We start from the raw sequence: 17,544 nt of genomic DNA, 5'->3' as shown, positions 1-17,544 counted from the left end.
AACAAGCTAACATAAAATAAGAGAGTGGTACAGTAGGGCTACCTAGTGGTTTTGAGGGCTTACATACAGATATTATAAAGCAACTGTATATAAAACAACGCTAACTAGCAGTAGTACAGTAATATTTTAAAGAGTTAGAATGACCATTACAATAACACATAGGTTCATTATTACTCTATTTAGGCGTTTTAATACATTTATAGGAAAAGGCAGTGCTATTGAGGCAATAAATAGGTCTGTACAATATAAGCTTTACTATAAGAATATGGGAGCTGGTGATTTCTATGAGCTTAAATATCCCAAAATAGAGCTATCTGAAAGTTAAGTATAAGATGAACATTTCAGGAAGTTAATTTCTGAAGGTTATCTTAAAGAAACAATCTATTTATACTAAAAACCTTATGGAAATAATAAATACCAACAAAACTTGAAGAATAAGAATTTAAAGAACATTCAGATGTCAGCACATATAACGTCCGACTGATGTTGAAGGTGGTAAGGGGTCCTCTATAGATCTCAAACATATGTCCTCAGTGTTCATAGGTATTAAAAGAGAAACAAACAGGAAGAGAACAGCAAAGAGAAAGGGATAAGCTGCAGTTTAACCAATACCAGCGATCACAGTAACTCAATATACTTTATGCGCTAGGAAACATGGAGCACATGTTAGCTGCTTGTCGGGGGGAAATAGAGACCAGAAACCCGAGCTCCCCTCTGTTAATGCTCTCTCCTCACTCTCCAGAAAGTGTCCGTCGTCTGCTTGCTCTATTAGGGCCGTGGCTCTCCAGATCATTGCCTTCTGAATATTGTAGAGAGATCTATGGGCCCGCCAGGAATAGGATATAGTATCAGGTATACCAAACTCTGATAAATGTGTGCCCGGTGCTTGTGCTGTGGAATTGAAAGCTGCTTCATCCAACTGAGCCATTTGTAAGCTATGCGGGGTAGCGAGTTGCTGTGTTTTCTTACTAATCTCCGCTATACCCGCTTTACTTATGTGTGCCCACCGATGTAATATAGGAGCTCAGATTCTCTGGCTGTATGACGCTGATTCGCGTACTAGTATGCTGTTCCTCCATTTCATTGATCTTTAGGGGCTCCAGCGCTGCGTGCTTGTTTCCCGCTGTCCCCTCAGGCTGGTCTGGGGAATATAGTATTTGCCGCTGTAGTCAGCTAGCATAGACTTAATTTGAAGATAAAGTTCCTCAGAACATTTGTTATGGGTGGAGAGTTATACAGAGTTTAAGTAAGAAGCAGACCTTTGCAAATTTAATATGCTTGTGTTACCAGTGAGGAGCGGCCTGACTCTGGAGAGGCTCACCACCCCTAAGGCCCCAGCAGTCAATTTCAGGGCTCGTAGATAGGATATAGCTTGTTCAGAGGACCTTCTGCTTTTGTCTCAAGTGAGAGTATAGTTATCCCAACCGATTAGCTGCAAGGTGAGCAAAATTATTTTGGCCAAAGCTGTAGAATTAGTCAGATTGAGCAGGAGCTTCTGAAAATGCGACTGAACGCCATTGCTGCCCGGAACGCCCCCCTGATTTTATTCTTTTAATATCCATTTTAAAGTATTCAAATGTTTAGGAGACAGACAGCAGTATGTTTGCATAATGTCACTATCGTTCAGCATGAAAAAATTTGCATAAATATTTGTATAGTTAAACTGTTTTTTTTTCTTATGTTCACATTAAGAGCGATCTTTTGTAGATTATACTTAGGTACATGAAACCCAATTTCTTTTGCAAGGTGTATCCAGTCCACAGATTCATCCCTTTACTTGTGGGATATTCTCATTCCCTACAGGAAGTGGCAAAGAGAGCACACAGCAAAGCTGTCCATATAGCTCCCCCTCTAGCTCCACCCTCCAGTCAATTCTCTTTGCCGGCTCTAAGCACTAGGGTCTCTCTAGGGAGGGTAAAGTGAATGTGGTGTTAGAATTGTAGTTTTTATATCTTCAATCAAAAGTTTGTTATTTTAAATGGTACCGGTTGTACTATTTACTCTCTAGCAGAAAAGTGATGAAGATTTCTGCTGAGAGGAAAATTATTTTAGCATGTTGTAACTAAAATCCACTGCTGTTCCCACACAAGGACTGAGGAGTACCAGAAAACTTCAGTTGGGGGAAAGGTTTGCAGGGCAATCTGCCATGAGGTATGTTCAGTCATTTTTTTCTAGACAAGACTGAGATAATGCTAGAAGACTGACAATATCCCCATGTGGGGAGGGTAAGCTATGTTCACAGACTTAGTAAGGAATTGAATGCTTACATAACAGGGCTAATTATGCTGGTTGACACTGATTCAGGGCAATCAATTGTTCATTCAAGAAAAATATTGTTTGTAGACACTTTGAAAGCCCTTTTGGGGCTTTTTATGGGGTTATTATCCACATGGCTGGTTTTTAGTCACTTAAGAGTGTTTTTACTAGGCCTCACAACTCCGGAGTAGAGTGGGAGGGGCCTCAGATGCGCAGTTAGAATTTGCACAGAAGTTCATGTGGATTCACATGGATTGTCCTGCTGCTGTTTGAGGGCCTGATAGAAGCTATATTCCCCCAAATCTGATCCCTAAGGGCAGGTAGGGCCACAGCAAGGCTGTGGCAAGGTGCTGTACTATTGTTAACTGGGTTTTGGCTTTAGGCTGCTCCGGTTTGGGCATTAAGGGGTTAATCCTTCTGAAACTTGTGATGCAATCTTATTAAGGCTTTGGGTACATACTGTGAAAATTTCAGGAGAATCGCTGCATTTTTCACTGTTTTGTAAAATTGTGTGCTTTTTATTTCTTAAAGGTACAGTAACGATTTTTTCAAATTGTGTTTTTTATTGATTAAATAATAAATATATATATTACTAGTCTATTAAACATGTCTGTCACTAAGGAAAATCCTTGTTCAATGTGTTTAGAAACCATGGTGGAACCCCCTCTCAGAATGTGTCCCACTTGTACTGATATGTCTATACACTTTAAAGATCATATTGTTGCACTTAAAAATGTGGCCCAAGATGATTCTCAGACTGAAGGTAACGAGGGTATGCCCGTCTGCCTCTCCCCAAGTGTCACAACCAGTTACGCCCCGCGCAAGCGACGCCTAGTACCTCTAGTGCGTCTAACTCTTTTACTTTACAAGATTTAGCAGCAGTCATGGATAATTCTCTTACAGCTTTCTTATCTAAACTGCCCGTGTTACCTGCAAAGCGTGATAGCTCTGTTTTAAGAACAGATTATATGAGCATTCTGACGCTTTGGTAGCCGTATCCGATATACCCTCACAACACTCTGAAGTTGGAGCGAGGGATTTGATGTCTGAGGGAGAAGTCTCTGATTCAGCAAGGGTCCCTCCTCAGACAGACTCAGATACATTGGCTTTTAAATTTAAACTAGAAACACCTCCACATTTTGCTTAGGGAGGTATTAGCTACTCTGGATGACTGCGACCCTTTGATGATCCAGAGAAATTGTGTAAAATGGACAAGTACCTAGAGGTCCCGGTTTACACGGATACGTTTCCGGTCCCTAAGAGGATTGCGGATATCGTTTCTAGGGAGTGGGATAGACCAGGTGTTCCCTTTGCTCCCCCCTCCTGTTTTTAAGAAAATGTTCCCCATACCTGACCCTGTATGGGACTCGTGGCAGACGGTCCCTAAGGTGGAGGGGGCTATTTCTACACTTGCTAAAACGCACAACCATACCAATTGAAGACAGTTGTGCTTTTAAAGACCCTATGGATAAAAAGTTAGAGGGTTTACTTAAGAAATTTTTTTTTCAACAAGGTTTTCTTCTCCAACCTATTGCTAAGTTAGCAGAAAAAAATTCAGGTTTCGCCATTTTGGTGCGCAGGGCGCTATGGCTAAAGTCCTGGTCGGCCGATGTGTCGTCTAAATCCAAGCTTTTGAACAATTCCTTTCAAAGGAAAAGACCCTCTTCGGGCCTGAATTGAAAGAGATTATTTCAGATATCACCGGGGAAAAGGCCATACTCTCCCTCAGGACAAGCCCTTTAAGACAAAGAACAAAGCTAATTTCGTTCCTTTCGCAATTGCAGGATCGGCCCCTCTTCATCCTCTTTGGCTGCAAAGCAAGAGGGTAACGCTTCACATCCCAAGCAACCTGGAAAACCTTACCAGGGCTGGAATAAGGGTAAACAGGCCAAAAAGCCTGCAGCTGCCACCAAGACAGCATGAAGGGGTAGCCCCCGATCCGGGACCGGATCTAGTAGGGGGCAACGATCCTTGGTCATTAGAGATTGTAGCCCAGGGATACCTTCTAGAATTCAAGGACTCTCCTCCAAGGGGAAGGTTCCACATTTCTTGTCTGTCTACAGATCAGACAAAGAAAGAGTGTAAAAGATCTACTTACAATGGGAGTGATCCACCCCAGTTCCAATTGCAGAACAAGGACTGGGGTTTTTACTCAAACCTGTTTGTGGTTCCAAAAAAGGAGCTTTCAGACCAATCCTGGATCTCAAAATTCTAAACAAATTCCTCAGAGTCCCATCATTCAAGATGGAGACCATTTGGACAATCTTACCAATGATCCAGGAAGGTCAATATATGACTACCGTGGATCTAAAGGATGCGTATTTACACATTCCTATCCACAAAGATCATCACCAGTTTCTCAGGTTCGCTTTCTGGACAAGCATTATCAGTTTGTGGCTCTCCCTTTCGGGTTGGCCACTGCTCCCAGAATTTTCACAAAGGTGCTAGGGTCCCTTCTAGCGGGTACTAAGGCCGCGGAGCAATAGCAGTGGCGCCTTATTTAGACGACATCCTAATTCAGGCGTCGACTTTCCAAAGAACCAAGTCTCACACGGAGATCGTATTGGCCTTTCTGAGGTCTCACGGGTGGAAGGTGAACGTAAAAAAAAGAGTTCTCTATCCCCCCTCACAAGAGTTCCATTCCTAGGAACCCTGATAGACTCGGTAGGAATGAAAATATTCTGACGGAGGTCAGAAAGCTAAAACTGTTAACTACTTGCCGAGCTCTTCATTCCATTCTCGGCCATCTAGTAGCTCAGTGCATGGAGACAATCGGACTAATGGTAGCGGCAATGGACATAGTCCCTTTTGCTCGGATACACCTCAGACCACTGCAACTGTGCATGCTCAAACAGTGGAATGGGGATTATGCAGATTTGTCTCCTCAAATTCAGTTGGACCAGGAGACCAGAGATTCTCTTCTCTGGTGGTTGTCTCAGGATCACCTGTCTCAGGGAATATGTTTCCGCAGACCAGAGTGGATCATTGTGACGGACCGACGCCAGTCTGTTAGGCTGGGGTGCGGTCTGGACTCCCTGAAAGCTCAGGGCTTATGGGTCTCGGGAAGAAGCTCTTCTCCCGATAAACATTCTGGAACTGAGGGCGATATTCAACGCTCTTCAGGCATGGCCTCAACTAGCTGCGGCCAAATTCATCAAATTTCAGTCGGACAACATCACGACTGTGGCTTACGCTCAATCATCAGGGGGGAACAAAGTAACCAAAATAATCAGGTGGGCGGAGGATCACTCCTGCCATCTCTCAAGCAATTCCATCTCTCAGCAATTCACATCCTAGGAGTAGACAACTGGGAGGCGGATTTTCTAAGTCGTCAGACTTTTTACCCGGGGGAGTGGGAACTCCACCCGGAGGGTATTTGCCCAGCTGACTCAGCTATGGGGCACTCCAGAGTTGGATCTGATGGCGTCCCGTCAGAACACCAAACTTCCTCTCTACGGGTCCTGGTCCCGGGATCCCAAGGCTGGTATTGATAGATGCTCTAGCAGCGCCTTGGTCCTTCAATCTGGCTTATGTTTTTCCACTGTTTCCTCTCCTCCCGCGTCTGGTTGCCAAAAGTCAAGCAGGAGAAGGCTTCGGTGATTCTGATAGCGCCTGCGTGGCCATGGCAGGACTTGGTATGCAGACCTAGTGGACATGTCATCTGTCCCACCATGGATATTGCCAATGAGGCAGGATCTCCTGATACAGGGTCCGTTCAAGCATCCAAATTTGAGTTACTCTACGTCTGACTGCTTGGTGATTGGAACGCTTAATTCTATCAAAGCGGGGGTTCTCTGAGTCAGATATAGATACTCTGATTCAGGCTAGAAAGCCTGTCACCAGGAAAATCTACCATAAGATATGGCGGAAATATCCTTGTTGGTGTGAATCCAAGGGCTACTCATGGAGTAAGATTAGGATTCCCAGGATATTGTCTTTTTCTCCAGAAGGATTGGAGAAAGGATTGTCAGCTAGTTCCTTAAAAGGACAAATATCTGCTTTGTCTATCCTGTTACACAAGCGTCTGGCAGAGGTACCAGACATTCAAGCGTTTGCTCAGGCTTTAGTCAGAATCAAGCCTGTCTATAAACCTGTGGCTCCGCCATGGAGTTTGAACCTAGTTCTTTCAGTTCTTCAAGGGGTTCCGTTTGAACCTTTACATTCCATAGATACTAAGTTGTTATCTTGGAAATGTTTTGTTTTTTGATAGCTATCTCTTCTGCTAAAAGAGTTTCAGAATTATCTGCCTTACAGTGTGATTCACCTTACCTGGTGTTCCACGCAGATAAGGTAGTTTTGCGTACCAAGCCTGGTTTTCTTCCTAAAAATTGTTTCGAACAAGAATATTAACCAGGAAATAGTTGTTCCTTCTCTGTGTCCTAATCCATCTTCGAAGAAGGAACGTCTATTACACAATCTTGATGTAGTTCGTGCTTTAAAGTTCTATTTACAAGTAACTAAGGATTTCAGACAAACATCTTCTTTGTTTGTTATCTATTCTGGTAAGAGGAGAGGTCAGAAAGCGACTGCTACCTCTCTTTCCTTTTGGCTGAAAAGCATCATCAGTTTGGCCTATGAGACTGCTGGCCAGCAGCCTCCTGAAATAATTACTGCTCATTCTACCAGAGCAGTGGCTTCCACATGGGCTTTCAAGAATGAGGCTTCTGTTGAACAGATTTGTAAGGCAGCGACTTGGTTTTCACTGCATACTTTTGCCAAATTTTATAAATTCGATACTTTTGCTTCTTCGGAGGCTATTTTTGGGAGTAAGGTTTTGCAAGCAGTGGTGCCTTCCGTTTAAGGTACCTGTCTTGATACCTCCCTTCATCCGTGTCCTAAAGCTTTGTTATTGGTATCCCACAAGTAAAGGATGAATCCGTGGACTGGATACACCTTGCAAGAGAAAACAGAATTTATGCTTACCTGATAAATTACTTTCTCTTGCGGTGTATCCAGTCCACGGCCCGCCCTGTTATTTAAGTCCGGTAAAAAATTTTTTGTTTAAATTACAGTCACCACTGCACCCTATGGTTTCTCCTTTTTCTTCCTAACCTTTGGTCGAATGAATGGGGGGTGGAGCTAGAGGGGGAGCTATATGGACAGCTTTGCTGTGTGCTCTCTTTGCCACTTCCTGTAGGGAATGAGAATATCCCACAAGTAAAGGATGAATCCGTGGACTGGATACACCGCAAGAGAAAGTAATTTATCAGGTAAGCATAAATTCTGTTTTTTTTTCCCATTCATAATTGGATAGACAATACAATTTTGATCTTTTTTTCCATTTTTAAATCTATCATCTAATTTTCTCATTCTCATGGTATCCTTTGAAGAAAAATCAATGCACATGGGTGAGCCAATAACATAAGGCATGTATGTGCAGCCACCAATCAGTGGCTCTTGAGCCTACCTAGGTATACTTTTCACCAAAAGATACAAAGAGAATGAAGCAAATGAGAGAATAGAAGTAAATTGCAAAGTTGTTTAAAATCACATGCTCTTAATCATGATAGAAAAAAATATGGGTCATGTTCCTTTAATTACTTAGGTTTTGCATCTGTTGGTTACAAACTTGTATTTTGTCTCATTTCAGAGAAAGCTACAAATGAATATAACACCAGTGAAGATTGGGGTCATATTATGGACCTCTGTGACAAAATTGGAAATACTCCAAATGGGTGAGGCATCGATCTGTAACTTTATCTATTATGTCTTTCTTTGCTTGCTGATTATAGGAAATACAATGTAATAATGTTAGATTATTAAAAATATAAATGTAAGGGAGCTGCTTAAAAATGATCTGTTATATATTATATGTGTATAAATATAGACAGAGGTGCAGACCCTATAATACTATTATGTATACAAACCAAAAGAAAGATAATAAGGATAAGTAATCCTTATGTAAAGATAGGGAATTCAGCACTCTCCACACATAAAAAGATCCTAGAAATATGAATGTATCAATAGGAATACAAAATGTATACTTTATAAAGTAACAAGTGTGGAACCTGGTGGAGACAGAGAACAAAACTTGAAAAGACCAGCATGTGTTCAAAGCACTAACAATGTATCACTATATAAACAAAAAGAAAAATATTAAAAATGAAAAGCATGATATCAGAGAGAGCCGTCTCTTGGGGAATGTAACATAAGTGTGAATGTGAACAGGCTTAATGACTGGCTTCAGAAAGAAGAAAAACTACAACACCTCTATCAGAGAACAACCCCAAAATTTATATAAGGGATATATTGTCTTGATAATAATGTGAGGATCTATGTAGTTAGCTCAAACATGAAGCAAAAAATAGCCATCAGTGATGGACTTCCGGTTGGCGGCAGGTTAAGATGGCCACGGCTTTATAGAGCTCCAAGTAAAATCTCTAAGTTTTAGCATAATCGTGGCTATATCTTTTGCCATCAATCTCTCCATTGGCAGTTTAGGTGCCCAGGAACTTCTGTGGATCAGGAAATTTCATCACCTGGCCGCCGAGGAGTCAGATAAGAATTTTAAAGCCGTTAGGCATTTACTCTGCAGCGCATCATAAAGACAAGATGGCGCACATTACCACTGACATTACTGCGAGTCTCTTACCATTGTTTGATAACTTACTATTATCAATGGAAAATATACTACAGTACACTCGAAACACTAGGGGACCAGTATTTAACTTAGAAGTTGTGGAGCCGACACAGAGTCTACCCGGTCTGTACAAAGCCGATTACCCGACAGAGATCAGCGGTAAACATCAAGATCTCCTATGTAATGGCATCTCTAACATAGCTTCTGCGGATGGTCTCCAAGCTGACAGCCCCACCGCAGCTAAATCAAAGAATACCCTCCAGGACTATATGCAGGATCCTGGGCTGAGAACCGAAACCGTACATTATCACTCCTCGCCAATGGACAAAACTTTTTAGGTTGTTCTTGCAGGTGATGGAGTGAAGATCCTGGATGACCACTTTACGGGAGGGAGGGAAGGCCCGTCTCCTACCCTGATCAAACCGGACTTGAAAAATGTGGGGGCAAAACAGTGCTTAACTCCTCAAGAGCAGGCTGGGGAATGCACTATCAGCATCAATTTGCTTACTACCCACAGAACCGTACCTCTCAGTAGCGCTACTAAGACTATGGAAGTGAAACAGCATACGGCTTTGTTTATAGAACCCCCTCAGTTCACGGATCCTTGCTTTTCGGTGCTGAACTGTCAGTGGCGAAACTTGGGTGTAACATCAGTTATGGACTTTGCCCCATTGCTTCCGAGACTGCACCTGACTGATTACTGGCCCGCTAGCGTGAACAGCTTTCTTGATCTACCTCAACTGGTCTGGAAGTTCTGGTACTCCTGGTTAATGCGTGTAGGGGTTGGATAAACTCTATCATGATCCTGATCAGCACACTTTGATACTCAGACTTATGTTAGGTTTGATAATTTTTCATTGTAAGAATAACGGAACTGTGCTTTACTACTGCTGTATCTTTTTTAGTACAATCGTTGGTGCTTTGTGTTAGGTCTCAACTGTGGCCCTGTTGGCCATATATGTTTTCTTTCTTTTGTCCCTCTCTCCCCTCCTTTGATTTCTCTTTTTTGTTTTTGTTTTTTTTTGTTTTGCTATAACATCCTGCATACAAAGGGAGGAATTTTGATCCCCACCATAGCTTTAATAATCCTCTGCAAATGATATACATCGATAGGTTACTGGAATCTCTAAACACCCCCAGGGCAGTATACATCACCTACCTCAGAAACTGACATAAAAGAGTACTCTCTCTCACCCTTTAAGTCTCAATAACTTGGTATTGGCCATGGCGACTAGCAACAAACTGGAAGCTGAATTGGATAAACTACATATACCATATCATACTCAGCTTGTTATGTCAAAAGGGTATTAACATTTTTGTGCCTCTATAGCCCTGGTGCTCATCCACTTCTAGGTCTTTTTGGAATATTTGAAAAGCTTATCTTTATATTTTTAGTTTAAATTATATACCCATTACTATGCCCATTGTTGAGAATCTATAGTAGTACTCTAGCGACCCCTACTGATGGCTATGAAATGGAGAGGTAAAAGCTAAACTAGAATTATTCTGCTAACAGAAAATGGGAAAGTGAGGGTGTAATGCACACCAGTGTGTATTACTACCCTTAGGGGGCGCCTCCTAAGGCGTATCAAACAAACAAATGCTGAAGCAATAACAAAAACCTAAATAGTTACTAGTAGAATATACAAATATGCTTATACATAAATTATAAGATGTACCAACATAAAGTCCAAGTGGGTAATATTGATACAGTCCCAATAGAAAAATGGATCCAAGACAAGGTAGGCAGCTCTCAGTCTTAGGATGGTCTTCCTGATAGATGGGTAACTGAAACAAGATAAAACACAGAGGCGCCAAACATGGCCTAGTACAGCCAGATAACAGAAACTAAAATCCACAAGATAGCGATTGAATACTCACAAAGGAGGTGCACCCATTGGTGCTTATGAAGCAGACTGGAGCCTCTCAGTGGTCCAGCTCACTGGTATACTTCATGAGTCAGATTGTGGTCCTTGATGGTGGTGATTAACAGGTTCCTGAATGAACACAAAAAATGCAAACCATAGCCCAGTAACGTTTAGACAAGCGAGTGGTAAATTGAGCAATCTTACTTACAAGATTCAAAGCACCAGCAGGTGCATATACTGCAGACTGGAACCAAACAGTCGCCCAGTAGACTGATCCCTCCAGATGAGAACAAGATACCTCTCAGGTGCCAGAGAGTTAGCAGCATACAAATGATAAAAAAGGGTGTCCAAAAAGCAAGTGTATTTCTGTAAAAATCTTTATTAAGAAGCGACGCGTTTCTCAGCTAGAACAAGCTGTTTCCTCAGGCTAAAACATGATTAAAACACATTCAGATAACACTTGCTTTATACAAACCTAAACCTATTGATTAACCAATCGGATTGTTCAAACCTTAATGGTCATTAAGTGTTAGCACCTGTCTGTTGCAGGGTTGGTATGGCAACCTGGAGCTCTGACATAATTCAGTGCAAATACCAAAACCTCAGCAGACCATACTAGAAACTAAAGACATCATCTGAGTACATATCATTATAATAAAATCATCATTGTGGATTGGTGATGATAAACATAAATATAACATTGTTAAAAACAAGGCACCTGAGAGGTATCTTGTTCTCATCTGGAGGGATCAGTCTACTGGGCGACTGTTTGGTTCTAGTCTGCAGTATATGCACCTGCTGGTGCTTTGAATCTTGTAAGTAAGATTGCTCAATTTACCACTCGCTTGTCTAAACGTTACTGGGCTATGGTTTGCATTTTTTGTGTTCATTCAGGAACCTGTTAATCACCACCATCAAGGACCACAATCTGACTCATGAAGTATACCAGTGAGCTGGACCACTGAGAGGCTCCAGTCTGCTTCATAAGCACCAATGGGTGCACCTCCTTTGTGAGTATTCAATCGCTATCTTGTGGATTTTAGTTTCTGTTATCTGGCTGTACTAGGCCATGTTTGGCGCCTCTGTGTTTTATCTTGTTTCAGTTATTCTGCTAACAGATGATTATGATCTCTCTTTGTTTTTAACTACTAGAAAGAACCTTACACTTAGAATCAATTGTAATTCTCTACCACACTTTTATTGCCACACTATAAGGCTAGTCAACAAGATGTGGGTTTAGTTGTTCTTCTCTTGTTCATGTTTTTGTTTTATATTAGTTTATTTGTTTGTGTGTTTGTTTATTGGAAAATTAAGGAGCTCAGGAGACTTCAACATGGGATGTCTTAATATTTTAATTTTTCTTTTTATGCTACAATCATCATCCTCACTCATAAAGTGCTTATAACTATACATTGATAAAAGTTTGTCCCATAATTATGCAAATATTGCCTTAAGTGGAACTATATATGACTATTAGGTTTTAATACACTGTACAAGTAAGGGATCTACTGTTCTATATGTTGCATTAAATCTTGTGTAAGGTTATCTGCTTACCAAAATGTAAATTTGTTTCAACTACTGTTTTATACTTCGCATCAACTATTTGGTTTTAATACTGGCTTCTGTCTTGTACCTGAGTTCCTTGAATAACAAGAATTTAAAAAAAAACTTCAGTTGTTTGCAGTTGAAAGTAACGGATGCAGCAAAGCACTATACCAATGACTAAACACAACACCACAATCAGAGGACAGTCCCAAATTAAAGGGTTAATACTGTCTTGAGATATATATAGAGGATCCATGTGTTTAGAAACGGGTATTACATAAATGCAATGAGCATAAGCTTTAAAGTGCAGACAGGCAAAATTTCAAACAGCGTAAACTGTAACATGCAAATAACGCTATTTCTCTTGTTAAGTGTATCCAGTCCACGGATCATCCATTACTTGTGGAATATTCTCCTTCCCAACAGGAAGTTGCAAGAGGATCACCCACAGCAGAGCTGCTATATAGCTCCTCCCCTCACTGCCATATCCAGTCATTCTCTTGCAACTCTCAACAAAGATGGACGTAGTAAGAGGAGAGTGGTGTATTAGTTAGTTTTTTAACTTCAATCAAAAGTTTGTTATTTTTAAATGGTACCGGAGTGTACTGTTTCATTTCAGGCAGCATTAGAAGAAGAATCTGCCTGTGATTTCTATGATCTTAGCAGAAGTAACTAAGATCCATTGCTGTTCTCACATATTCTGAGGAGTGAGGTAACTTCAGAGGGGGAATAGCGTGCAGGTTTTCCTGTAATAAGGTATGTGCAGTTAACATATTTCTAGGGATGGAATTTGCTAGAAAAATGCTGCTGATACCGGATTAATGTAAGTTAAGCCTTAAATGCAGTGATTTAATAGCGACTGGTATCAGGCTTATTAACAGAGATACATACTCTTATAAAAGTGTAATTTCTCTTGTTAAGCGTGTTCAGTCCACGGGTCATCCATTACTTATGGGATATATTCTCCTTCCCATCATGAAGTTGCAAGAGGATCACCCAAGCAGAGCTGCTATATAGCTCCTCCCCTCACATGTCATATCCAGTCATTCTCTTGCAACCCTCAACAAAGAAGGAGGTCGCGAGAGGAGCTGGAGTTTTTACTTATCTATTCTTCAATCAAAAGTTTGTTATATTAAATGGCACCGGAGTGTGCTGTTTTTCTATCTCAGGCAGTATTTGGAAGAAGAAACTGCCTGCGTTTTTTTCTATGATCTTAGCAGGCGTAACTAAGATCCACTGGCTGTTCTCGACATTCTGAGGAGTGGGGTAACTTCAGAAACTGGGGATAGCATGCGGGGTCCTCCGCAAATGAGGTATGTGCAGTACTTTATTTTCTGGGAATGGAATTGACTAAGAAAATACTGCTGTTACCGTATGATGTAAGTACAGCCTTAAATGCAGTAGTGGCAACTGGTATCAGGATGATAAATGTATGCGCAGTCGAGTTATTTTCTAGGGACTAGAATTTGACTGAGAAAATACTGTTAAAACTGAAATAATACTTAAGCCTTATCTGCAGTGGTAGCGACTGGTAGCAGGCTTAGTGATAACTTTGCATGACATTGGAAAATGTTGTTTTTTAATAAAACGTTTACTGGCATGTTATTCGTTTTTGTGAGGTACTTTGGTGATAAATCTCTTTGGGCATGATTTTTTTTCCACATGGCTAACATATTTTTCTGCATGGAAACCGTTATATCAGGGCTCCCACTGTTGTGATAGGAGTGGGAGGGACCTTGTTTTAGCGCCTTGTTGCGCAGTTAAAATTCTAGCACAGTCTTTCTGCTTCTTCCTCCTTGATCCAGGACGTCTCTAGAGAGCTCAGGGGTCTGCAAAATTCATTTGTGAGGGAGGTAATCAGTCACAGCAGATCTGTGACAGTGTGCTTGACTGTGATTAAAAGCGTTAAATCTTAATTGATATCTGTTTTATCCGTTTTGGGTATTGAGGGTTTAATCATCCTCTTGCTAATGGGTGCAATCCTCTGCTAATAATACACTTCTTGTTAAGAATTGTTTAATTATATCTGTATTTTTGAAGCGCTGCAGTGTTTTTTATATTGCTTGTAAACTTATTGAAAGTGATTTCCAAGCTTGCTAGTTTCTTTGCTAAGTCTGTTTAAACATGTCTGATTCAGAGGAAACTGTTTGTTCATCATGTTCAAAAGCCAATGTGGAGCCCAATAGAACGATGTGTACCAATTGTATTGATATTGCTTTGAATAAAAGTCAATCTGTACCGATAAAGAAACTATCACCAGACAACGAGGGGGAAGTTATGCCGCCTAACTCTCCTCACGTGTCCGTACCTGCGTCTCCTGCTCGGGAGATGCGTAGGATTGAGACGCCAAGTACATCTAGGCCCTTACAAATCACTTTACATGATATGGCTAATGTTATGAAAGAAGTATTATATAATATGCCCGAATTAAGGGGCAAACGCGATAGCTCTGGGTTAAGGACAGAGCGCGCTGATGACACGAGAGCCATGTCTGATACTGCGTCACAATTTGCAGAACCTGAGGACGGTGAGCTTCATTCTGTCGGTGACGGTTCTGATCCGGGGAGACCGGATTCAGAAATTTCAAATTTTAAATTTAAGCTTGAGAACCTCCGTGTGTTACTAGGGGAGGTATTAGCGGCTCTGAATGATTGCGACACGGTGGCAATTCCAGAGAAATTGTGTAGGTCGGATAGATACTATGCGGTACCGGTGTGTACTGACGTCTTTCCTATACCAAAAAGACTTACAGAAATTATTAGTAAGGAGTGGGATAGACCCGGTGTGCCTTTTATCCCTCCCCCGATATTTAGAAAAATGTTCCCTATAGACGCCACCACACAAGACTTATGGCAGACGGTCCCTAAGGTGGAGGGAGCAGTTTCTACGTTAGCCAAGCGTACCACTATCCCGGTGGAGGATAGCTGTGCTTTCTCAGATCCAATGGATAAAAAATTTGAGGGTTATCTTAAGAAAATGTTTATTCAACAGGGTTTTATATTGCAGCCTCTTGCATGCATTGCGCCTGTCACGGCTGCAGCGGCATTCTGGTTTGAGTCTCTGGAAGAGGCGATTCCCACAGAGCCATTGGATGAGGCTTTGAGCAAAGTTAGAACCCTTAAGCAAGCTAATGCGTTTGTTTCAGATGCCGTAGTACATCTAACCAAACTTACGGCTAAAAATTCCGGATTCGCCATACAGGCACGCAAAGCGCTCTGGCTTAAATCCTGGTCAGCGGATGTAACTTCCAAGTCTAAGCTACTTAACATTCCTTTCAAAGGGCAGACCTTATTCGGGCCCGGCTTGAAGGAAATTATTGCTGACATTACGGGAGTTAAGGGCCACGCTCTTCCCCAGGACAGGGCCAAACCAAAGGCTAAACAGTCTAATTTTCGTGCCTTTCGTAACTTCAAGGCAGGAGCAGCATCGACTTCCTCCGCTCCGAAACAGGAAGGAACTACTGCTCGTTACAGACAGGGTTGGAAAGGCAACCAGTCATGGAACAAGGGCAAGCAGGCCTACTCCCGCCCCTAAGACAGCATGAAGACAGGGCCCCCTATCCGGTGACTGATTTAGTGGGGGGCAGACTTTATCTCTTCGCCCAGGCTTGGGCAAGAGATGTGCAGGATCCCTGGACGTTAAAGATTATATCTCAGGGATACCTTCTGGATTTCAAAACCTCTCCTCCACAAGGGAGGTTCCATCTTTCGAGGTTATCGACAAACCTAGTAAAGAGAGAGGCATTTCTACAATGTGTACAAGACCTCTTAATCATGGGAGTGATTCACTCAGTTCCACGATCGGAACAGGGACAAGGATTTTATTCAAATCTATTTGTGGTTCCCAAAAAAGAGGGAACCTTCAGACCAATCTTGGACTTAAAGATCTTAAACAAATTCCTAAGGGTACCATCGTTCAAGATGGAAACCATTCGAACCATCCTACCCATGATCCAAGAGGGTCAATATATGACCACAGTGGACTTAAAGGATGCTTACCTTCATATACCGATTCACAAAGATCATTATCGGTACCTAAGGTTTGCCTTTCTAGACAGGCATTACCAGTTTGTGGCTCTTCCCTTCGGGTTAGCCACGGCCCCCGAGAATTTTTACGAAAGTTCTGGGCTCACTTCTGGCGGTACTAAGACCACAAGGCATAGCGATGGCTCCGTACCTAGACGACATTCTGATACAAGCGTCAAGTTTTCAGAATGCAAAGTCTCATACAGAGATAGTTCTAGCATCTCTGAGGTCGCATGGGTGGAAAGTGAACGTGGAAAAGAGTTCTCGGTTACCACTCACAAGGGTTTCTTTTCTAGGGACTCTTATAGATTCTGTAGAGATGAAGATTTACCTGACGGAGTCCAGGTTATCAAAGATTCTCAAGGCTTGCCGTGTCCTTCATTCTGCTCCAAGCCCGTCAGTAGCTCAGTGCATGGAGGTAATCGGCTTAATGGTCGCGGCAATGGACATAGTGCCATTTGCGCGCCTGCATCTCAGACCGCTGCAACTATGCATGCTCAGTCAATGGAACGGGGATTACTCAGATCTGTCCCCTTTGCTAAATCTGGACCAGGAGACCAGAGATTCTCTTCTCTGGTGGTTGTCACCGGTTCATCTGTCCAAAGGAATGACCTTTCGCAGACCAGATTGGACGATTGTAACAACGGATGCCAGCCTTCTAGGCTGGGGAGCAGTCTGGAATTCCCTGAAGGCTCAGGGATCGTGGACTCAGGAGGAGAAACTCCTTCCAATAAACATTCTAGAATTAAGAGCAATATTCAATGCTCTTCTAGCTTGGCCTCAGTTAGCAAAACTGAGGTTCATCAGATTTCAGTCGGACAATATCACGACTGTGGCTTACATCAATCATCAAGGGGGAACCAGGAGTTCTCTAGCGATGTTGGAAGTCTCGAAGATAATTCGCTGGGCAGAGTCTCACTCTTGCCACCTGTCAGCGATTTACATCCCGGGCGTAGAGAACTGGGAGGCGGATTTCCTAAGTCGCCAGACTTTTCATCCGGGAGAGTGGGAACTTCACCCGGAGGTATTTGCTCAACTGATTCGTCGTTGGGGCAAACCGGATCTGGATCTCATGGCATCTCGCCAAAACGCGAAGCTTCCTTGTAACGGATCCAGGTCCAGGGACCCGGGAGCGGTGCTGGTAGATGCATTAGCAGCCCCTTGGGTTTTCAACATAGCTTATGTGTTTCCACCATTTCCGTTGCTACCTCAACTGATTGCCAGGATCAAACAGGAGAGGGCGTCGGTGATTCTGATAGCGCCTGCGTGG

The 17,544-nt window shown here is 42.2% G+C and overlaps 1 protein-coding gene across 1 annotated transcript in view; it reads left to right on the top strand.

Moving 5' to 3' along the window:
• Positions 1–17,544, top strand: part of STAM2 (signal transducing adaptor molecule 2) — a 315,996-nt gene that overhangs the window by 101,680 nt on the left and 196,772 nt on the right. Inside the window, exon 2 of the mRNA XM_053698304.1 lies at positions 7,847–7,931. Within this exon, the coding sequence (XP_053554279.1) occupies positions 7,847–7,931 (85 nt within the window). The remainder of the gene's footprint in view (positions 1–7,846; positions 7,932–17,544) is intronic.

This window comes from Bombina bombina, chromosome 1 (assembly GCF_027579735.1).
Source record: "Bombina bombina isolate aBomBom1 chromosome 1, aBomBom1.pri, whole genome shotgun sequence".
Lineage (NCBI taxonomy): Eukaryota > Metazoa > Chordata > Amphibia > Anura > Bombinatoridae > Bombina > Bombina bombina.
Note: the sequence above shows the minus strand (reverse complement) of the source record. Positions and strands in the feature narration are given on the sequence as shown.